Raw genomic sequence first — 24,933 nt, forward strand, 5'->3', positions numbered from 1 at the left:
GTGCACATAAACAAAACGCCACTGAAATAAAAAGATAATATTGACACGTAACGCAAACATTTCATTCATTGTTTGAACTTTTTTCCTCGCCAATCCCATTTGTTGTTGTTTAGTTTTCGGTGCTGTATAAACAATTCATTTGAATTATGTGACCACAGGCATGGGGTTATGTGTGAATGATGGTCGATTTGTGGGTTATTCAGTGGCCAGTAAAAAGAAATATTTAAGCAGTCACTTCCTTTTGGGCATAACTTAATTTAAATTAATTATTTCAATTACCGTTTGGGCAAATAAAGAGAAAACCGGTGCCCCGCGAAAAGCTCAGCAAATTCAGGCACCAAAATAAGAGCTTTTTAAAGTGCACAGCTCAGCAAAAATGTTTGTGTTCCCCTACACTTTTCCCGAGGAAAACTCTTCATGTCTGCGGCTGCCATTTTACAAATTGATAAACTTTGCAGTTATCATTGTTTATGTATCTTTCCGGCCCAAGCCTTCATTCCCTCTTAACCTTTTGACGCTCATCTTAGCCCTTTTACCCTTCATCATTGTTTTCTCTGCTGGCTGCCAAACATTTGCCAAGCCAAAAGTTTTTTCTGCTCACATTTGTTTGCTTGGGATTTGCCAAAAACAGAAGCGCCCAAAAGACAAAAAAAAAAACCAGAGACAAAACTTCAAATATAAAAAGGCAGCACAAATTTTTATTGAATTGATTTATTGACTTACTTATTTGGGCGCTCAACGCTCATAGATAAGCGTTGGTTTGTTGTTGCCGGGAAAACCTTTTTCTCAATTTTCTTTGTTTTCTTGCTGTCAGCTGCCAGCAATAACAAGGGCTCAAAGTAAATATTTAGTTTTCATTTATACAATTTTACCCAGCTTCGATTTTAGCCTCTTTGTTGGGGCCAATTTTGTGTTTAACTTAATAGGGGGTTAGTGCAGGTCCATAAAAAAGTTGATAATTGAAATTGAAAGTTACCAATTGAAAGTCTACTGGGATTTGTTTGCGTTGGGTTATTACTTTATTGAAATAATATCATTAAATGAATATAAGCTATCTTATATGTTTATTTCACTTTTAATTAGTATATACTGATTTGTCTTAAAATGCGGGTAAGCTACTATTAAAATAATAAGTATTTTTTATTATACCAAAAACAATTAAAACATATTATAATTTGAAGTGGTAAATACCAAAGGCATTATTTTATAAAATACATACCAATATAACATTTATATTTAAATATTTTCGTAGTTATGAAATAGTAAAAAAAACTTTAGCCCAGCCCACAATTGATTTCCCACGAAGCCACCGAAATTCAAAAAGATAATCGCCTTCGGGAAAAGGAAGAATTTGTGTCATTCGGTGATTCAAAAACGAAATAGGCAGCTTTTCCAAAATTACATCGTGCTAGGAACAATTAAATTATTATTTTAATGTAAGTAACTAAGGTTTTTATTTTAACTTACACTATAAGGGCAGGAATGATTTACGTTTGAATAGTTCATGTACGAATCATATACAAATTTTCCAACTGGACTTGATTTTGGTTTGTCAAGAAATTTGCAGAAATCCACTGTAATGTTGTACAGAAAGGGCTTGTATCCATTCAATCTTTTCCACATTATTAAATTAATCTGTTTAAAACATATTCAGACCAGTCACATAATATTTAAAGATTATGCTATTATATCTCATACCGTAACCTTATAGAGTGGAATTTCATAGATATTAATTTTTCCGGAAATATATTTATAGCTGCGATTTATCGACTTTAGATAGCAGTATTCAAAATCGGCAATTTCCTTTCGGTTAGAAGTGCAATTTACGTTTGTGAACTCAAACTTTGAGTCGCCCTTGAGTTGAAATAAAAAATGGTTTAAACTTGTATTTCCTAATTAAAATATTCAAGTTACCTCAAAAGTAAAAAAAATTATTGTACAGATAAAAAGCGTATACTTTGTAAAAACACACATCTTAAAATACCAAAAAACAAAGTAATACTAAATTTCTTTTATAGAAAAATGAATTATTTATAATACTTTTTTATTTGAATAGAATGCACATTTAATTATCTTAACGACGCAAAAATTTTAATTTTCGATTTTAACAAATTAATGTTATGTTTATTTAATTGGGATAATTAATTTGCAAAACAGATTTGATCTTAATAACATTGAAAGGGTTTATTAAATCAAAAATAATACCAACAATAAAGAATTAAAATTAAGTTTTCGTCACAAAATTCAGAAGTTTTGTCTGTTGAAAGTGCGAACTTTTCACCTCGTTATGTGGTGTTTTTGTTATCAAACAAATATTCTTTTGCAGATGGCTTTTAAATAAAGTTAAAATGAAAAATTTTAATGCAGATATTTGGAGAATCCAACCACAAGTCTTCAGGTGTGTCACTTTGGTATACTTTTTAAAGTAATGGATTGATTTACAACAGATAAAATTTGCAAAGTATAATTTAAATAGCTCTAAATTGAGTAAATAGTTTGCGTAGAAACGGAATTGCTAGATCGACTTTTGACTAAAATTATAATACTCTCGGCTAGGGTATAAAAAGAGTAAAAGCAAAGCATTTAAAATTGATAAGTACTGACCACTTAAAAGTAGCTTAAATAGTAATTAGTAATAAAATGTAGCCCATATTGTTAATTGAAAAACAATTATTAGTAAATCTTGCGTAAATTCAACATTTTCATTTAACATATAATAGGGAAAACGATTTTCAAATTTTATTACGAAATAGCCCATTATGATTTATAAATTTAAAATATATGGTTTTATTTTTTTTTTTAGGTTTATGTAAGAGATCCATAAACCTCGGCCAATGCAACACGATGTTTTTCAACCAGCCAGTACATTTTGAGAAGGTAATCGCCTTCCGGAAAAGGAAGAACTTTAGTAAATCGGTAATTTACCAGATCAATTGGAAGCTTCTCCACAATAAAATCGTGCTTAAAATAGTAAGTCCAACAAATTATTTATTAAAACTAACAAATACATATACTTACATTGAAAGGACAAGAATGGTTTATACTTGAGTAGTTCGAGAATGAGTCATAGATAAATTTTATCACGGGGTTTGATTTTTGATTGTTTATAAATGCACAGACATCAAATGTTATGTTGTACATAAAAGGCTTATATCCGTTATATCGTTTCCACAGTGCTACATTACCCTTTTGTGAATAAAAACATTTTGAATTCTTTTTGGTCTAAAACATTTATGATTTTGATATGTTTACATACCCTCATTTTGGTTATTGGAAGTTGAAGAGGCTTAAATTTTCCGGAAATATATTTATAGCTTCGATTTACTGACTTTAAGAAACAGTACTCGAAATCACCAAATTTTTTGTCAATCGATGTGCAGACAAAGTTCGTAAACTCGAATCGAGATTCAATCTAGATTAGTTTATGTAAAAAAGAAGTGTAAAAAAAATTATTTTGAAAGCTAAAAATATAAGTGATACCTGTAGCGATAAATTCATCAACAGAACCACAAAAACAATAGAAGTTGATTTAATAAACATCTTGAAACTCCAAATTTTTGACGAATACTAAAATTGTTATGAATAATTATGTTCCAGTTTACCACAAAAACTAAATAAAGCACAATTAAAAAAAGATTAAATGGTATTTTGTGGTTAATTTGAGGTTGTTTTTAAAATGAAAATGTGAGTAGTTGGATTGCCAATAAACTAAGAGAGAGAAAAAAGTGATAAGCTTTGTTTTCTAAAGTTATAAATACCGACTGTATTGGAATGACAGGGAAAATGACAAGCTAAATTTTTTGGGTAAGTAAACACAACATTGAAAATTTTAAATGTTTAATAAATTTATAAATTTTAAGTTTTTCAAATTTTATATTAACTTACATTTTGTAAACATCATGTGGGTGTCGTATAAAAATAACTAACATGAAAATGGGTCAAAAATTTGATCAACGTTAAAATGAATTAATGAATTTTTAATAAAGATTTTTAGAGAATTAAACAACAAGTCTTTAGAGATATGTCACTTTCAAATCCGCTCAAGATTAGAAAAGTTATGAACTTTAAAATTCCAATTTTGAGTCATTAATTTTACAAGATATCGGAAATTTGGAAATAACGAACATGAAAATGGGTCAAAAAATTGATTATTTATAATTATAATACCCTCTGCAAGAGTATAAAAAGAGCAAAACAAAGCATTTACAATTAATAAATACTGACCACTTAAAAGTAGATTAAATAGTAATTAGTAATAAAATGTAGTCTGAAAGGTGAATTAATCTTAAACAAGAAAAAATAAACAAATTGAAAAATAATTATTAGTAAATGCTGTGTAAATTCAACGTTTTCATTTAATTGTAACAGATAATAGAGAAAACGATTTAACATTTTTATTACAAAATCGCCTATTATAATTTATAAATTTAAAAGATATCGTTTCTTTGGATTTTTTTTAGGTTTATGTAAGAGTTCCATAAATCTCGGCCAATGCAACACGATGTTTTTCAACCAGCCAGTATATTTTGAGAAGGTAATCGCCTTCCGGAAAAGGAAGAACTTTAGTAAATCGGTAATTTACAAGATCAATTGGAAGCTTCTCCAGAATAACATCGTGCTTAAAATAGTTAGTCCAATTAATTATTTATTAAAACTAACAAGCACATATACTTACATTGAGTGGACAAGAGTGGTTTATATTTGAGTAGTTCGAGTGTGAGTCGTGAATAAATTTTATTACGGGGTTTGATTTATGATTGTTCAGAAATTTACAGACATCAAAAGTTATGTTGTACATAAAAGGCTGATATCCGTTATATCGTTTCCACAGTGCTACATTTACCTTTTGCAAATAAAAACATTTTGTAATCGTTTTGGCCTACAACTTTGTATATATTTACATACCCTTAGTTTGGATATTGGAAGTTGAAGAGGCTTAAATTTTCCGGAAATATATTTGTAGCTTCGGTTTACTGACTTTAAGTAACAGTATTCGAACTCACCAAATTTCTGATCAAAAGATTTGCAGACAAAGTTTGTAAGTATAAACTAAAAATATAAATGATACCTGTAGAGCTAATTTCATTAATAGAACAACAAAAATAAGCGAAGTTGACTTCAAGAACATCTTGAAACTAAAATTATTTAACGAATACTAAAATTTGTATGCATATTAATGTTTCAGTTTACCCAAAAACTAAATAAAGCACAATTAAAAAAAGATTAAATAGTATTTTGTGGTTCATTTGATGTTGTTTTTCACATAAACATATTATGGGTGACATTCGCTTAAATTAATAGAAAAAAAATGTGAAACTTTAACCTCTAAATTAAAATTGTAATCATTCCAGTTAAATTGATACCGTTAAACGTTAGTAACGCTATCACCTACGTGAAAGCATTGTCATTAAAATTGAATCAAACAGAAAATGAGAAAATAATCGGTGGCGCAAATAAAATCTCCTACATTTGTAATGCTTTTTTAACAAATTAACTATAAACATGCTACCTATATAAAGGTGTCACACTATAAAATTGTATTTTTATATATTTTCCTATTCCATTAAGCTAGGATACCTCTTTATCGAATTAAAGTACTCGGAAGCCACTATACCAATCGTTTATCTCGTTTTAGCAGCCAGTTTTGACCAGTTTTGTGCCCCGGGGCAATATCTACGATTTGGGATCTCTCGTTATGCTCATCACGTTGGGAGCATTAATTTGCACACATGATAACCGGGCAAACCCATCGCCCACCTCGTATTTCTGTGGGTAATGCAGCTTGCCGCTAGATTTGCTTTATATGAGCTGCAAATTGGTTGCTCACGTAAATGATTTTCATTTTCCAATCATAACATTACGCGTGCCTGCACTGCCAATACTCACCTGCCGGGAAACATTTCTGGAAATCCGGTGGGGGAATCCGTAAACATTTGCGGGGCTCACAATTTGGCTGCCGCTGATTACAATGCGGCGAATTGAATTAACATATTGGCCGGCGGGCGGAATTACGGTGCTGGTAGCTCGGGATATGGCTTAAACTGTCTACAAATAATTTTCGGAGTGGGCGGTGTGGGTGACATTGCCATTATTTATGGCCCCATGCGCGACTTGTTTGCCTTTGTTAATGACGAGGCGAAAGCATAAAGCACAAAGTGCCGACAATTGGCAGCAGCTGAAACAGGAGCCAGCATCCCGAAGCTGTGAAGCTCGCAAAAAAGTTAATTAAAAGTGCAATCAAGCAGCAGCCCCGGACCGCAGAAAGCGGCAGAAAGAGACGGATGCAGGGCCAAAGAAGGAGAGGGAACGATAGGGCATCAGGTCCTGAACGATGCTGACATTTTGCCTGCAACGGAGACGACAAAATTGGAGGCAAGAAAAGCAATTTTCACACAGCAAAAATATACGAAGAAAAAAATATATAATTTTCTTCATTACGGGAACACATGTTTTCTTTAAGTAATTTAATATTTTGGTCTTAAAAATAATATTTATTAAGGGTTCCTTTAAAGTATGACAGCTTTCAGTCTTAAAACTTAATGGATAATATTAAGTGCTATAAAAAAATATTTATGTATATTTTATTAAGCTGATATATGTTTTATTTTTATAAAAACAAATATCGGAATGAAAAAGAGATAGAATAATTTTTTTTCAGTGCACCCAGGATTGGTTCATGGGGTCATGTGTAGCATGTTGTATATAAGTCTCATCTCAAATACGAGCACGTCTAAGTGGGGCAGGATATGGAGGTGGTGACTACCTGGCGCATCGCACAAATTGCTGCAATTATAGACGCCATAAATTATAACAACTTAAAGCTTAGGTAAACGAGGAAAAGCCAGAAAACAGATAGAAAGATAAGGAGAGAACGGAAGCGGAAGCGAAAATGAGATGAGACTTTGGAAAATGCATTTAATTGATTTCACTTCTAGTCCTTGGCTTTTCTTGACAGGCAATATAATTTTTATTGCTTCTCATTCTCATCAAACCATTTTTTCCACCATTTTTGCAGGTGGAAAAGTTCACTTGATTATGATTTATGGCGTGAAAGTGTAGATGATATGATAAAAATAAATTTATGAGTTCTGGAATTTTGCAAGATTAATTTATTGGTGTTCCGTTTTTTGTAAGCGTTTACGGCTATATCGACAAATTCATTTTATGAGGGCTTTCCAGCAGCTTAAGCAAATTACTACAAATTTATTATTTTTCAGAGTTTTATATATATCAATTTTTCTATAATTGTCACTTTGTTCTTTAAATAATAAACGAACATCTGAAAATAAATATAATTGTATTACACAACGGCCGTTTATGTTTAAAAATTAAAATATAATTGTATTACACAAAGGCCGTTTATGCTCAATTAAATGTGTCTAACCGACTGGCTATTCGCTAGGGGAATTCTTGTGGTTTTTGAACTGTCAACACATCAATTAATTAACCATTAGGAGCGCCCTTAGCCTGCTTTTTGGGTGTCCAATCCGATGTTTGCGGTTGTCATAATTACCAGCCCCATCGCTCAAGTACAACTACTCGGACATCGGACAAATGAAGTTGTAGGTTGTGGCAGTTGGCCAGCTGTCAAGGGCGATATCCTTTTGGCCCCTTGGTCGTGTACTTAATGTCCCATAAAGATGGCCACAAGCGCAAATATCGGGTAATTGCGAACTCTGACCTTGGGTCCTGAGTGGTTTTCAACATTTTGATTCAATTTCCCGCTGAGCTTTCCTTGCTGGCGGCCAATTAAATATAATTTAATACCCCGTTGTAATAATTCCGTTTCCACTTCTTGGCTCCGACAAATTTAATAGCCCTACTCCTGGCTCTTTCCTTTGGTGTGCTTCGCGTCTTCTATTAGTTTGCAAATCATATTTATTTATTAATTCTAATTGCATTTGCCAGGTGGAGAGGTGGAAGAAATGCACGCATAGACAGCCGACAGATGGGTTTTGTCTAACAAGCGGTACTGCATCTCAAAGTCAAGAATATTGAAGCTCTGATTGTTTTACCCTTTCCTTTAATGTAAACACTATAAACACTACTATGTACGTGTTTGGGTATAATAATCTTGCTTAAAATATCAATTTACTATTAAAGGTTGTTAATAGTAATATAATTGTGAGATACTATAGAGATAGATAAATATTTTAAATTTAGTTTATTGTTATGTGTAACCAAAACTCCATTTCCATTGGAAATACTAGATTTAATTTTGATTTAATTATGTAAATACACACTCCCTTTGAGCCTTTTCATGGAATAATTTTAAACCAAGCCAGAAGCCATTACTTAACCATGCCTGAACTCAAATGTATCAGTTTTAGTTAGAGTATGAGAGACTCCTGGCATTTCGATAACAAATTTATCTTGCTTTTCCAATTCCATTTTCTTCTGTTTCCCGGAGATATTTCTGTGTTTTGGGTTGTTTGCCGGGCACTCGGGTAACAGCTGCAGATGAAAATTGCAAATGAAACTTAGCTCCGCTCAGCTGAAGTAAGCTGAAGTGGAGTGGAGTAGTCCTGTGAAGTGGGGCCAAGGGTGAGCAGTACTTGCAAGTGCCTCTGAGCTGGCTTGAGATCCTACGGTCGATGCACAAATCAACGTTAAGTGCATGTAACTCACACAGACACAAAAACACCCACACACACACACCCACCCACACACACACACAACCCTTTGGATGGCCTTTGCACTTGCTGGTGTCAAAGTTGCATGTTATTGCATCAACATTATTTCTCCTCCTTTTTCGAAATTGCACTGGTGCGCGTGGGTGTTTGCCATAAAATACACGGGTACCCATACCCGTGTTTACATTTTGAATTAGGGTGAAACATAACACATGTACAAGCTGCAATTAGAACACATAACTCAAACTTAAATAGCCTGCATTGAACAACTATTAAAGATGACCACTAAGTTGTATGCGATTACATGTTTTAGGTTTAATATTCACTGATTTTTTATTGTCTTTAATAATATTATTAATATTAAATGAAGCTAAATTTCTTTAAACTGCAAGATAATAACGGTTGTAAATACCTTATAATTCATAATAAGTATACAGAAAGCTTTTTAATATTTTATAATTTTTTGTTGTAGATATTAGCGTCTTAAAAATATTGTATATTGTCTAATTTAGCCAATACAAGATTATTTAACATATTTAGAATGTGAAATAATTTAAACATGGCACCAAAAAAGAAAGTAGAATATCTTCGAAATTATCTTTTACTCACAACTGATATCCACCCTAATTTTGCAAGATATATGCATGCATATACAAATGCTAGTTGGTTTTGAGGTTTCTTTTGCGGTGAGCCCCATGTTATCGTTTTTGGCCAAAAAACTTTTCGCCATCTACCAACACTGATTAATTGCATTTCAAGTGCTTGGGGGCGTGGCAAGAGAGCGGTGGGCGGAGATCGTCGGTGCAACCACAAGTGCAAACGAGCCAATTCATTAGCAGCATTCGACACAAAATCCGAATTAACCCAATCTCAATGGACGGGTCGTCCGGTTAAGTCGAATACTGACTTTTAAAATTGCTCATAAACTTTTTCAATTTCAGCGGGAAAAAATAATGGCGGAAGCGGTGGAACCGGAAAACCGGAAAAACAAGCAAAGTTGCCGAGTGCTTAACCAACATGCTGAAAATGTAGACATCAACCGCACCCGAAGCGAATGGCCCAAATGAAGTGGAACTTCTGCGGAGCCTCTGGCCCCCGAAACCCCTTGAAAACCCCCTTGAAAACCCCCTTGAAATCCCCCCCCAAATCCCTCTGTGGCAGCTATTTTATGCGCAATGCGTGCCCCGACTGCATGGCAGGGAAAACACAAATCGAAGATGGAGTGGAATGCCAACAATCGGCAACAAAACCGGAAAAACAAGGAGATTTCCTTGGCCCTCAGCAAGAGTCAATTGTTTTTCAGTCCCTTGGGCTAGAAACTGTGGCCGGGGAATGTGGCTAAAATATTATTGTCATCCAATGATGCCACAAATTTAACACAAAACAAAGGAACTTTCAAAAGTTCAATGTTTATTTTAATGCGTACATTTTATTTGTTTAACTTGTGTTTATTAAACAAAGTTATATTATTATATTCATATAAATAAAGTTGACCTTAAAATTCAAATTTAGTTTAGATCTTTATGCAATGCAAATTTAAAATGATAACTTTGAAAATAATTAATCAACTTAAATTGAATAGGTTTTGTTTCAATTGTTTCCAATTTTTAAAATCCACCTATTACGGCCAGAAAAATCATCATCACCTTCACAGTTTATTCCCCAAAGTGCTCCTTCTCCATTTCGCAGACAGCTTTTCCACTTTCTGACTGGCGCAACTTTAATGCTCTACACCTTTTTCATGTGGCAACATCGTACACTTTTGATGGGAAAAGTTTAATAGCTTTCGACAATAAAACTTCACCTATTATGTAACAAAGCCCAGGACTGAACAGAACGCTTACCGTTACCGACTCCACAATTTTAGCCGTCCCACGCCCCCAAGAAACTGTCGATCGACTCACGGACTAATGGAGAGACAGCCGGTGAACCAGCACACTATTTGTGCACTGAAAAAATATATTGCTTAAATTATTTTATAAACTTCTTTGGAATTTTACATGTACTAATCCCACACCAAATAAAAAGAACTTGTTACATGTTATTCACCTTATAAAGTCGTGCAGAAATATGCCCTGAAGAAATATGTTTTACGAGAGAGACTAGATTTATAGGTGAATAGTTAAATAATTTTATAAATATCAAACATTTTTCTATAATAAAACAACAAGAATTAATGATTTTGCTTTTACATAATACTTATAATTACTCCTGAAAAATCTAGTTAGTATATCGAGTCTTTTATCAAAAATAACTTTATTATTTGACAAGTTTATAGTGTTAAATTAATCCAAATTTGCATTAAAAAGTATTCCTTTAGTGCAATATAATGTGGTAGTTCGGTTTACTGTTAATAATATATTCACTAGAGCGTGGTACAAAATATAATTTAGAGTGCAGTGGTAGTATCTTGGCTACAACAATACTTTATTGGCTGCTACCAAAGAGCCACTGAAATAGACAAGATATCTGGGCTGGAACGGGGAGTCTTCATTACCATGCGGCACATGAGAGGCCGATGGCCCCTTAACCCCCGAAAGCCGTGGCCACCCACGCCTTTAACCCGCCAGTCCCATTGCCACTCTGCAATTCCAATCCCATTGGGGGTTTGGCTTTTATTGCGCGCTGGCTCATTGCCTTCCAATATTAAATTTCGGCTTAGCAGCCGGGTTAAAGGTCCCTTCCTGTTTGCCTGTTTGAACTGTTTGGACTGTGTGGGTTATCTGCGACTCTGCATCTGGCCATGTTTACTTTGGCGCCCCGCTGGATGGCTCTATTTCCTCCGATCATCAGTATGCCCATGCATATAATTAAATTTTTGTGAATGTTTATTAAAATTGTTTGTGCCAAAAGTTTTGCTCTCGCTTTTTAATGAAAAAAATTGCTCTTACATCCGTGGAAAAGCAAAAGCTAGTCGAGGATAAACTTTTTTGCTGCCAAGTCACTAATGTTGCTTCCCCCTGTTCTCACTTTTTTATTTTCTCAGCTCGGGCATTAAAATACTTGGGCATTACTTTTTGCCTGATGAAGGAAACAATTTGTAATGCAAAAGGGAGAAAAGCGAAATGTAAAATTGATTATCATTATAATTGTAAATTGTTTTCCAAAGTCGACATTTGAAGTTATTCCCACAAATCCCTCTGGATTTGGATTGACGGAATGGGAAAGTGCTCAATTCTGATTTCGCATAGTTCTACTCGGTCAGAGAAAATTCAATTTCGACAACTCATGCGTTTAATAAGCTTTTCCTTTCTGCTTTCTATATTGGAATTGGCAGAGCGGGAAGCCAGAGCCAGGAACATATCCTTTTAACCCATTTAAGTTATCCAAGCCCCACAGCTGTCACAGTCTGGCGATTTGGGGTCCTTTGTCTTTGGGTTTCCCTCCATTTTCCCCAGTCGTGTCGAAGGTCAGCTTCTGTCGGACGGACTCACACATTCAAGCAAATCGAGTCGAGTGACACCCACACAGCGGAGCTCTTACTGCAAAATTTATTGTTTCCCAATATATGCAAAATATGTAGGTATTGGGTTAGTGGGTCTATCAGTTTTAAGTTACCCTCACCTACAATTTAAGGAATCGATTAAGAATTTAAAATTTGCATCAAAAATCAATGGGACTAAAAAACTGTTTAAACTATTAGTAGTTTGGTCAATAAAATGTGTCTAAAATCTTTTCCAAATAAATCGGTTAAAATTATTTTAAAACGTTGGGCACCTTTAAAAACAGTTTCTCTTAAAAATTCCTCGCTGAAAATGTAATCCCATTATAGATTTGAATATTGCAAAGTTCCTAAAGCATTATTTTGCTTTGTGACAAACAATATTGCTGAAATATGCAGTAAAGGGTAAAAAGAAATTCCGTGATGGAAGAGCACATTCCCCGCCATCTCCTTGGCAACCCCAACTCATTGAGTGTCTGTATTGCGGTTGCCGCAATTGAATGTGTCCTGTTATTGCTGCTGATGCTGCTCCTGCGACTCCTGGCAGCGGCATTTTGACACAAAATGTGAAATTTGTCCGTCAGTCACTGGGGAAATTTCGTCCTGTTCGAAGGGGATCCTTTTTTCGGGGATGGGGGAGGTCCTAACACACGTGCTCCTGATGCGAGTACAACGGTATCGCTTGCCGCAATGCTGCTTCTAACAATGACAAACATATTCAAAAACCTCACCCCTTCTCCTCTTCCCCCTAAATGTTTGCCCTTTGAAATGGTGCAACTTTACACATTTGGCAGTTTATTTATAGCCTCACATGCGGAATCAGGGACCCATAGTATATACGAGTGCAACATCATGAAGTAGCACAACTTTTGGGAAATTCGCAAAAGTTTAGTCTGCAGGCGCAGCCATTTATATTAGTGCCTCCAACTTGGATTTACTTGGATTTACTGGTAGGTAATCGAGATCATGAAGGAAAGGGCAACCACCTCTTAAAATTAAGGGAACAACTTTTTTAGTGCATTGTGGCGCCATAAATAAATACTTCATTTAAGTTCTCAGATCCATTTTTCCAAATGCCAATACTAAGGTGGAAGAAAAGGCATTTAAAAATGAATTGATTATTGCAGTTGATTGCGAAAGTGGTAATGCAACTCTAACATTTATCAATTTTAAGAAAGTTTAAGCTTTGATAATAATAATAGTAATATATTTATATTTATTGTATTTTAAATTATTATTTTTATTTGGTACATAAAGATGTAAATATTTTCCTTTTGTCGTTCTGCATAAACCATAAAAGCGTAAGCCCATCTGTTTGTTAGATAAACGAGGAAAATAACGCTGTTTAAAGAGACTTTGTTGCGGTACATATGCAGATGGAAATTCCATGATGGAAAACAGATATGATTACCCACAATAATTTCGCCATTGTTGTGGCTGTCAATGTTTCGCTTCGGTGATTTGAGTGGTTGCCGATCGAATGATTTAAATGGCTTTGAAATGCGAGCTGTATGTAGGGTTTTGGTTTACTAATTGTTTGCCCGACGTCTGGTCAATCGATTGGGAAAGCTTTTGTCTCGAGAAAGTTAACCGTCAGTTGGCCAAATTAAATGTTATCAGACAGAAGACAAATCGGTGTGTCAAAGAATACAAAATCCAATTTACTCGCCTGACAATTGTCCTGCTGAAGGGATCAATATCAATTGCCTGCATGTGTGTCCTCCATTGGCAATTGCAACAAGCACTGGGAGTTCATTTTACGCTCTGCCAACTAAAATGGGACAAAGTGATTCGGCTGCCTTTCGATATCCATAGAACTTATGCAAATTCGAGTGGCCGAACTTGTTGTTGGTGTGCAATTTAAATGCGCTTAGTGTTTAAAAGTTGAAATCGCTTCCTATTATGATGCTATTATTGTTAGCTTGAATTTCAGTAAGCGGCTTAACTGAATTTTCCAACTGGCGACAGCAACAATGACAGCACACACACAAAACAAATTTCAAACTATGTATTTACTTAAGGCATCAGGCATCAGATTGTGTTGCCATTGTTGTTTGTGACCAGGCTCGCTCGCTTCGCATTTTGGCTAAAAAAATAAGTTGACACATTTTCTGATTGTTTACAAATTTGGGTAGTCATGCAGAAGCGGGTGGTCCTCGGTCCTTGGTCCTTGGCAAACCCAGGACCTTGCCAGTCGACCTCGCCCTCGCTCCTTGCTCGGCAAAACTTAATCCAAACTTTGCATAAAGGCATGTGGCAGGGATTTATATCCACTACAATATAGGTTTTTCGGCTCTTTTCCTCTATGCCTCTATATGTGTGTGTGTGGGGGAAAACTTGGCCCGGTAAAGGGTTAGTTTTTCGTCCATTCTCAAACAAAAACGCAAACATGAAAGCAAAGATTTAGTGCGTGTCGGCATGAACTTGGATTGTCTGCAGATGTATTGTTACTGCAACTTTTGGGGGACTTTTCCGGGGGGCAGACAATGATATTCCTGTGAGTTCCTTACCAGAAGCATCTTTGCCCAATTTAGCTGCGAATTTAAGCCCACGCCGTTGGCCAGGCAATGAATATTTATGGCTCCTGAATATCCGGATATCCATGAGTGTGTGGAGTGGATAGAGGGAAAATAACCAGGTGTGCCGATTGTATCTCTCCGCACTGGAGCATTTAGTAAAGGTATCTTAAGTTGCCAGGCCTGACATTTTTAAAAAGGGATCGTAATCGAAAAGTTTTGTGTGAGGCTCAAATACGAATAACCATTTTCCATTTAGATTTTATCCTCTGGTTATGACTTAGTTTTACCATTATATTGATATGAAAGGTCACTTGGTCACTATATTAAATAGTTATGTTAGTTTAAATAGTCCTTGTTAATCCGGACTTAACCCATTTAGACCTGAGTCAACCCTATCGTATTTCCTAAAAAGGATTTGCCTAACCTCCCCTAACCCCCAAATTTTCACAGCCTACAAGCCTTAAGGTAACCCCTTCCTAACTTCGATTCCCCCGAAACACATGAAGTTCCGAGAAATCCCTGAAAGTAGGCAGCACTCTTTTCTCTCGTGGCAACAAAAATTAATTGGAAATCAGAATCATGGCAGACTGTTTCACACCTACGTGTGTGTGTGCGTTTATGACATTGATTGCCCGCACGAACACTTAAGCACACTCCCGCCGAAACCCAAAGGATTAATTAAATAATTTATATGGGCTTTTGTTTAGTCGTAAGTTGATTAAGCCATGCCAGTCCACTCAAAAGCGCATAAGGGACGTGCGTGAGTGTGACAGCTTTTATGTGGCCGAGTTGCACAAATTGGCGAGCAGTTAATGATAGACAAACGTTTGGGCCATGTTCGACCTGACTTGGCCAAATGTCACTGACACCGCACAAAGGCAATCGGCGGGGAGTGTTGGCCTTTGATTAGCCTGAGATATCCAAGGGGCGCAGACACGCGATAACACGTGCCAATTAGAGCAGCAAAACACCTGATTCCTGAGATGCCAATGTCGATGCCGAGGCAATTGCCAGATAATTGAGCCAAATTCTTCCATTGGGACGGACTTAAAGTAAGACGAATCTCAACGGACAATTTGAATAATAGCATTTAATTAACAAAATAAGCAATTGGCTTGATTGGGGTGCTGATGGTGTGGCTAATGTTTTTACATTGTAACCCAATTGTTGTTACCATCATTCACAATAAATAAATCAGTTTGACTGACTGTATTTTTACATATTCGTTCTTTTGACCTACGTCAACTTTTGCTATAATATTTGCTTGCATATACTCTCTTTAATTCCTCATTAAATCAAACAACACGCACAGAAAATTTCAATGAACAGGAAATTTACTCTGAATTAAGCAGTCTCTCAATCAGTCGAGTTGTAAAAGTTGCCGAACTATGGCCCTTCTATCACTGTTGACGCATTAGCGAAATGTGGTGCAAATGAAATTTTAATCAACTTGAAAAGCAACGCCTTCAAAGGCTTAATTAAGCCCGAAAAGAGACCAAGGCAGAGGGACTTCCGCAGTCCGACGACATTTGGCGGACTGACTATGTTTAAGTGCGACAAGCGGATTTCCGGCCGCCGTTCAATGGAGCACAATTCAAGTGAACAATAATGGGGGGCCCAATACCGAAAGCCAAACAAACGAAACAACGAAACAAAACAGCCGCAGACAGTTGAATGGAAAATGACAAAACACGACTTGAAATTTGACGTTCTCGGAAAGTCAGGGGTGCTGTGAGCTCGCCACCTCGCCATTTTCACATTTTCCCACTTTCCCCCATTTCCCATTTCCCCCTGCTCGCAATTTCCCAACAGAAGCAGCAGAAATAAGAGGAAGCGCCCCGAGAGCAGCAACATTGTTTTTAATATCCGCTAAAATTGTTGTTTATACAATGTCGCTGGGAATGAGTCGCATAGTTGTCGCTCACCCTCTGCTATTATTGTTGCAATGGTTGTTGCAAATATTTAGCAACGGTTGTTCCAAGTTCTTGTTGCTGCTGTTGCCAGCATTTGCGGTTGGCTTTGGGGCTTCGGGGCAGCTCTGTTGGCGGTATCCGCGTGGAGCTGCAATAATGCAAATTGTAGTTGATTGCCCGCCCCAAATGCCACCCCAAATTGTAACTTAAGGCATTTGCATTTTGTCCTTTTCCGGCGCATATCTCAGCTTCAAAAATTTAGTGTGACGCGAAGGAAAAAGCTAAATAAGTGGGTTTAGCCGTTCACAAATCTTTTTACATTAAAAAGCTTTAAGAATTTCATGCTTTCATGCAGTAAGTTTAAAGCACCATGAACATTTATCTTTACATTTTTGAACCCGTTTATCAAATAGCACTTCAAACATAAAAACGAACTTAAAAAAATAGACTTATCTCTGATGCAACTTTAATGTCTTACAAACCGCAGCTCGAGAAAATGCTTAAATTCTTACTTAGTTTCTTCTCAGTGACCCATGACCCCTACTCCTTTTCAACCGGAAAAGTTTTCTCAACAGCTGCAGTTTGTAAAACTTTTGACTTTCGGTTTTCACTCCTTTGGGGATATTGTATTCAGGTTTTTTAGTAATTGAGTATAATGGTGCATTAATTATTTACAATTGTTTAAAATTGGGGAAACAAAAGTTATAAATACTTTCAAGATTAATTAGAGCACTTGTTTCGCTTTGTTGGCAACTTATAGAGATATTCCACAGACAGCTGGCTCCCCGAAATTGAAAAGTTTTGTGCGCTAGGCATTCAATGGTTTTAATTTAAATGGTGGACATACTTTCATTGAATTCTTTAAAGCCATTCATGAATTATTCAGCTGATTTTCGTTAAAATGGTTTTTTTTATTTATGCTAATATTGCTTTGATAACACAGGAATAACATTTAGTAATCAAACATTTGAATCTCCTCATTGTTGTATCCGTTTCCGCTTTTGTTGCCCATTTGAAAAGAAGTATCTAATGGAAAAGTTAACAATATGTTTATAAATAGAGTGATACAGAAATAGAATTTATTGTTCACTGCGTGTGACTGAGTTTGAGTATTGTTTTCACTAGACCAGTTACAATGGCTTTGTATGACTTCAATCGAGTAATAAACAACTGACCATGAGCTGCAATTTAAAGTAACTAACTAACTATACCAAGGGTTCAGTATTTGTAATGAACTACGTATTTATTTAGTAGCACTTTGTGTTTAGATAACTTTACACTTGTTTAAGTTGACGGAAATTCCAATTAAGTACTAAAAACAAGCGCACAAACGAGGGTGGTGCATATTTAAATAGGAAAACTTCAGGCATCCGACTGTGTACATATAAAAATTCCTTTTAAATGTAATTTGCATATGGAGCCAGACGGCCTTAGAAGTGCTTTAGCCATATTTAACTTGAAAAATTTACTGGTCGACCAGCCAAAAAGTCAAAAAAGCGTCTGGCAAATTATGCAAAGTCAGCAGAAACTAAACGAATGCTAAATTGTGTAGGCCTCAGTGCGTATACTTAATTAACTACAAGTTGGACATGTGTTCGCAAAAAAATGGGGAAAAAAAGGATAGTTGACCTCTTTTGGGGATCTTTGGTTTGGGACCCAAAGTCTGATTTTTGTAAATATTTAGTTAGGCCCGAAAACCTTTCGTTACAAAACTAATTAAATATGTAGTTTGATTTGCGAAAACTTGGGTTTTCAGTAAAGTTAAGCAAATATTGGGCAAGGTCCCATGAATGCAATTCTAAGGCGAGGCCTTTTATTATTTGCACAATGCTGCAAAAGCGCAATGCACACGGAGTGGGGGAATGCAAGGACTTACCTGGATTTCGGTACGAAGTCGAAGCCATTGTGCAAACATTGAACAGCACCACAAAGTAATCAAATTTTACGGCTGGAATGGGGGAGAAAGAACGATTTGTCACTTGGTAGCCCAGTTTGAGTTTGCTCTCCTGTTTTCTGGGCCAACACTACGTAGACGCAGTATTTCCATTCCAATTTCCATTCACATTTGCATATTGCATTGGCAAGTAAATATAAACGACTATTTATTGCATTCGAATTGATTTGCCATGTAGTCGGCAATTTCAATTTGTGCTCAGTTTAATTTTCTATCCGTGACCAACCCCTCGGGTATCTTTTAATTATGGCAAACTGTTCGCTGGAAAGGTCACTTAATTAATATTGATTATAATGGTCTTTGATCGCTTTATCTCACTAATGCATCTTGCATTCATCGCTCTTAATTGACTGCTGGATTATCATCCTTTGACCGCACTTTCCCTCTTCTCATTTTGGTCCCACATTTCATTCTTGGCTAATAAACCGAGCTTCAGCTGCTCGGAGCTGGGAAAACATCATTTAAATTGAAATTTTTTTCATTTACATTTGCGGGAAATTTCCACCACACTTGTATCTGAAGGATGCCAGGAATTGCCGAGCACAGACACATCTACCATGTGGACTTGTCCTCGGCATCCTCATGCATATGTGAGTGTCGTATTTCATGATTGTGGCGCCGGGTACCGGCTGCTTCCATCTCTGGTCTCCAAAAATTGAGCCAAAAAATTATGCTGCTGCTCGCAAATCACATTTGCCTCATGTTTATTTTTCCCGATTCAATTATTCCTGTTTCGAGCTTTGGCATTCGATTGGTTTTCTAGAAACCGCTTAAAGTCAAATTCTGACGTACGGAATTGGTCAGCAATTTGCGGGCTTATTATGTTGCTGATTATGGCCAACTCAGCATGACGCTCAAACACCTGCGAATAAATAGGTTTATAGTTAGGAAAATTTATGTTATTTTGTGGAGGATATCCAGCTGGCTCAGGACCAAAAGCAGGCTTTGAATTTTATGCGTTTTTATTCTTTAATTTGCCTGATTTGCGAATGGCTATGCAAATTCAGGCATTAAATTATTTGCCGGCCAACAGAAGGAAGGCCGAGAGTTAAAGCCAGCTTTTCCATCTATTGCGGCCATAAATACCGTCAATTTATGTCAATTCGATTTGCCTCTCGCCCACGTACATACAGCCACACTCTCACCCTGCTCACGCATACATGTACAGAACAGCCACGCACACTAATACTAATGCCGTCCATTTGACGAGCCTATTATGGCGCTACTTTTCTGCCACTGCCGCCATTGATGCGTGGAAATTCAATCTGTGCCGTGGTCGCTGCAATTTGTGTTTTCTTTGCCTGTTTAGTTACAGTTTTTTATTGCCTCGATATTTGTTATATACTGGGGGCGATCAAATCGGTGGGAGCAGCGCATTAGCCACGGCAAAGTGTTTCATTGCCTGGCGATATTTCTTGCGGTTGCGAATTGAAGCACTGAAAAAAGGAATATTGTTATTTAAGGGGCGATATAAAAATATATAGATCAGATAAAACAAATACAAATATATACATAAATTATAAAACCCAAGAATAAATTTATATTTATCTCTGACACCCTCACATTTAATAAGTAGTTTTCGGATTTAATGAAGATTCATACATGTATATTTTTATATAAATAAAGAACAAGAAAATATAAATTAGGAAAAAGCCCGTACTTTTCTTTGGCGTGTATCTCTCGCCCAATTTGATTAGTTGGATTTTTCTTCCATGTTGTATTTATATATTTTTATTAGATTCGCAATTTCCAGCTCTGTGGCTTGTAGCAAGCCCCACGAAATGCTGATGGTCATGAAGGAATTCCAGGGGATAATTCTGCAGGAAACTAGACCCGCTGGATATAGCCACGTGCCGCTCGACTTCAAGTTTTCTCTCTTTGGTGAAAGTTTTTTATAGCTAGCGGCGAAATTGCAAAGGCAGCCAAATGAACGTTGAGAGCATAAAAAGCGTCATTCAAATTAAGGACATTATTCCTTTCAGCACCCCGCTCGCTTTTCCATTTCCCCGCGCTTTTCTTCAAAGTGTGAGTGTGTAACGCATTTAAATGAAAATGTCAGCGTTGCGGAAATTCGCAATGGTTTTAGCCCTGCTACCTGGCTTTGAGGTACTCCCTTTCTTCCCTTTTGCCTTCCCTCTTCTATTTTTCCCTTTTCACCGGCCTTAATTGTCTCCTGCTCGTGTGTGTGCGGGTGCCATAATACCTTTTTACATTTGGCACTTGCCTTTTTATGCTTCTTATTTATGCATTCCGTTCATTTATTTTTCATTTATTGTCTCTGTGTGCTTGACATTTGCATTTCCAGTGAGTGCGTCGAGTTCTGTGTTTGTTTGCATACTTTTGAGCGGCGCGCCAAATGTTAATCATACGCCGCGTTGTCTGCCGAAGCTCTAATTGAATTGCTTTGACGGCAGGTCAACGGCAGGCTGAGCCGGAGTTTAAATCTTTAAGAGAAACGAGGCGCAAACACCTGCTTTGATCTCGACCGTCTGATAATCAGCCCCCCGAGTGTTTTTCTTATCAATTGGCGGGGAATCAGGTCTGACAACTTCGGTGTCAGCAAATGTCAGAGATCTCACCGACAATGACAACAAAACAAGTGTAACGCAAAAATACATTTGAGACGACAGCGACGGCGTGAAATTTAATCAAATAAATTAGCAATAAAGTTTTATTTTCGCCGTCACCAGCTCAGTATCTCCTGTGTTACACGTTGCGTATACGTAATGGCGAAGTGTGCTTTTATTGCCCGCCAGCTTTTTTCGTTTTCAACTTCGTTTTTTTTCGGGTTTTTAGAGTTTTTCGAGTTTTTATTTCCACGGTGATTCTCACACTGGCCGCATTTCAATTAACATTGTCAGTTTGATGCGACCCCCTATTTTTGAACCGAAATAAAATCACTGGAATGAGGATTAACCCACGGCCGGAAACTTATACGCTCACACATGTCAAGCTGTCGAAATGTCCATTTAATTAGGCTGAAATGAAGGATGTGATAAGGGTGAGGATTAGGGGGTTTTTAAGCTAGTGCCACACGCACCGAACCTATTTATAAGCAGCCTGAATCCTGAATCCCTCTTTGGGCCCGGCTCAAAGGCAGAAGTTAATTGAATTTTGTTTCTGTTTTACTTTCGGATTGCCAAGTGCGTGACTCTCTGATAGTTTGGAGACTGGGCGGCAGGCAAACATTAAGTTGCTTTTAGAAATACTTTGAAATGCGTGGGCCAAACACTCGGCATAACGGACATAAATACGTGCATAAAATTGGCCATCATTAGTGATTTACAGGCGCCAAAAGTTCTGGCAGCGATTATCAATACAATTTGCCAGCCTGCCAGCACATTTATCATTCAGATACATGACCCAAACTGAGTCAGAAATAGCCTCTTTACAACATCCTGCCAGCACGAGAACATCGTCGGCGAACACGAAATGGGCGTCGAACAAGTTTACCTTAATATTTGTTTTGCATACGCTTACAACTAAATAAATAAGCAACAAACAAACAACGAACCGCAAACTCGAATGCAAATACCAGCGCAAACACAAACTGAAACCCGCAAAAGTATGCAACAAAATTTTAAACCATGACGCAGCCAATTTATATGCACAAAAAAAGAATAAAATACAGAGAATTGAAACGAATCAACAATAAATTGAATACAAAGCCTTCGGTTACAAAGTTTGCAAGTGTAGAGGGATCGAATTCTTGATACTCAGTTTATATCTGATATTTTATTTTGTTATAATGGTACATATATAAAAATATAATAATAATTTAAAAATTTTAAAAAAAAAAAAAAAAAAAAAAAAAAAAAAAAAAATTAAATTTAAAAAAAAAAAAAAAAAAAAAAAAAAAAAAAAAAAAAAAAAATTAAAAAAAAAAAAAGGAGAAGAAATTAAGTATTTAATTAAAATACCAGCGTAAGACCTCCATTTATCAATAGCTACAATTATTGTCAAAAAGGTCTATAGAAAAACCAACATAGATAACTTTTATATATATTTTTATTTCCTATCCAGTTTTTCATTTGTTAACGAGTGTCAATTTAATACAACCTCATTTCGTTTAGATGATATCCCCGAAGGACTGCTGAGAATCTCGCTTTGAAAACCCAAAAGAGTTTTAGCGAAATGAAAAATTGAAAAACGCTCGCCAAAATACGATGATTTTGCGGTCGCCAGCTGAACTGATGCGTATCGGCGGCTTAGGCTCTGGACACAAGGCAGCGGCAAAGGGCATAAATCATGGCGTATTTATCGTAAATCAAATTGGATTCTCCTCAACAGACCGCCCACTTTTCCCCGCCCCATTCCGATTATGATTCGTGGGCGCTGGCTGATGTGTTTGCTTGGTGCGCATATTTTATTTATGATTTATTTCCAGTTGAGTTGCGAATTTGTTTTGTCTCTATCTGTCAGTGCTTCCGTTTCGGCATCGATTCCTGATTTTTCCTGATTTTCTTCATCGGATCAATCATTGTTTCATAATAATTGGAGAGTAAGGAAATGTAAAGCAGGTGAAGAGGGACTGGCATGCCGGCTGACAGCCTATTGCCAGTAACTTATTCGATTGACGTGGCATTATCAACTCGCTGGAAAAAAAAGCGAAGAGCCAAGAAGTGATAAATGCGGTCTGGCACTGGAAATGGCTAGAGACCCACACTTATCGTTCATTTCGCCTTGACCATTTCCACAAATTACTCGACACTTTTCCTAGGGCACTCTGAATGCGAAATATCTGGCAGTCATCAGCTATTAGCGAAACAATAAATTCACTTCAACATTTCTCATTCGCCTCCTCGGCGCTCTCCATTTCAAAAGGGTCAATGATATGTAAAGGTCGGCGCAATAAATTTTGGTTTTGGTTCTTAGGAGAGTGTTTTTTTTTAATACAATTTTTAATACAATTAAAGATGTGATCACTACTTGAACTTTTTAAATTAAACGCTTATATATTATATATTTTAAGCTATTTGTCAAATGCTGAATATATTCAAATATTTAATTTTAATAGTTACCTAGAAAGAATATCATTAGCATACCTGGGAGACTTCATCATTAGCTTTCAGGAACCTACAGAATTTTTGTTAGTTTTTTTTGTTAGCGATTTAAGTAGTTGAAATCAATTTAATATATATCATTATTTAAGCGTTGGTAGAAATTATTAGCAGTTTTTTAATATTAAAATTAAAGTGTCTCAAAATAAAGAGTTTATTTTCCAATACTATTTCTTGCTTTAAGTTAATTTGAACAAAGCTTTGTTTGTTATGAAATAAAGTCCCTTTTTACATAAATACGTGGGAATTCGATTTATAATGTATAAAGTTCTCTGAGAGCTTTAGAGCGTATAATTACTCGTGGCTTCCTCATATTTAAATACCCTGTTCAGTCAAATTTAGAGCCTAAACCGGCTTTATTTTATTTTTAATTTACTTAATTATTTATGGTGTCAAAGGAAATGTCTATATTAAAATAGTAAAACCATTTAAGAAATAGTTCCGTAGAAACCAAGTCGAGCTCGAAGAATGTCATAAGCATACCAGTTTGACCTTAACAGATATTGCCCCTCAGGAAATGGCAGAATGTTTTTAAATTGGTCACTCAAGAATACGGTGGATAACTTGTCGATGATAAGATCATGCTAAAAAAGATAATCATAAGATTCAGAGAAGAGAATTATTACTAGTCATTGATCTTACATCGTATGGGCATGTATGATTCATATTGGAGTGCGATTTAATAAGTTCGTAAAAGAACTTTGCGATTGGGTTCGCATCTGTGTTTTTTAGGAAACGACATGAATCCACTGTTATATTATATAAAAATGGCAGGTATCCATTGACCCGTTTATACAGCGCAAAGTTTACCTATAAAAAATATATTTTTTTATTTAATTTCAGCCAGTATTTAGTATAAACTAACCTTCATTTTAGTAACAGGAGTTTTCAACATGTTCGCTTTAATGGAAATATATTTAAAGGTTCGATTTATTGGTTTTATGTAGCAATATTCAAATGTGCAAAAACTATTATCCAGAGTAGAGCATTTTATATTTGTCCACTCATATTTGGTTGAGATCTAAAACAGAATATATAATATATTATTTTTGCGTTAGAAAAGAAATATCATACCTCTAGAACCAAACACAGTATAACCACCAACCTAACAAAATTATTAAGCTTTGAGCACATTATTAAACATTGAAAGACCATCCGAAACTGATCTAATTTTTGTAAGTGGAGCTAGACTGTGCTTCATTTAGTATTATCAACCATTTTAAATCGGAATCATCAATTAAAAATTTTGTTGTGTATAATTTAATGGTTGATTAAACTTCCTTTTAATGTAGGCAAAAATATATTTTTATTTTATTTATTTTTGTATCTATACAGAAGAATTAAAGTTTCGTTATTTTTTAAAATTGCTCAATTATTTATTATGTCAAAGACAATACCTGACTTAACAATTT

The 24,933-nt window shown here is 35.9% G+C and overlaps 1 protein-coding gene across 1 annotated transcript; it reads right to left on the reverse strand.

Moving 5' to 3' along the window:
* Nucleotides 1-1,252: 1,252 nt before the first annotated feature.
* On the reverse strand, nt 1,253-24,392 carry LOC108051492. The gene is made up of 4 exons (XM_044458546.1): nt 24,387-24,392; nt 1,699-1,854; nt 1,468-1,635; nt 1,253-1,408 (listed from the first exon to the last, which is right to left on the reverse strand). Exons 1-4 carry the CDS (start codon nt 24,390-24,392, stop codon nt 1,253-1,255), a joined length of 486 nt encoding a protein of 161 aa, XP_044314481.1.
* Between the last annotated feature and the right edge of the window lie 541 nt (nt 24,393-24,933).

The sequence above is a fragment of the Drosophila rhopaloa genome, unplaced genomic scaffold, assembly GCF_018152115.1.
Source record: "Drosophila rhopaloa isolate 14029-0021.01 unplaced genomic scaffold, ASM1815211v1 contig_167, whole genome shotgun sequence".
NCBI classification, from domain to species: domain Eukaryota; kingdom Metazoa; phylum Arthropoda; class Insecta; order Diptera; family Drosophilidae; genus Drosophila; species Drosophila rhopaloa.

Excerpts from the sequence above, each read along its gene's own strand:
- LOC108051492 (XM_044458546.1), bottom strand. Across the intron at positions 1,636-1,698 it reads TTCCACTCTATAAGGTTACG|ATTAATTTAATAATGTGGAA; the intron begins GTATGAGATATA and ends TGTTTTAAACAG. Across the intron at positions 1,409-1,467 it reads ATCATTCCTGCCCTTATAGT|CACGATGTAATTTTGGAAAA; the intron begins GTAAGTTAAAAT and ends AATTGTTCCTAG.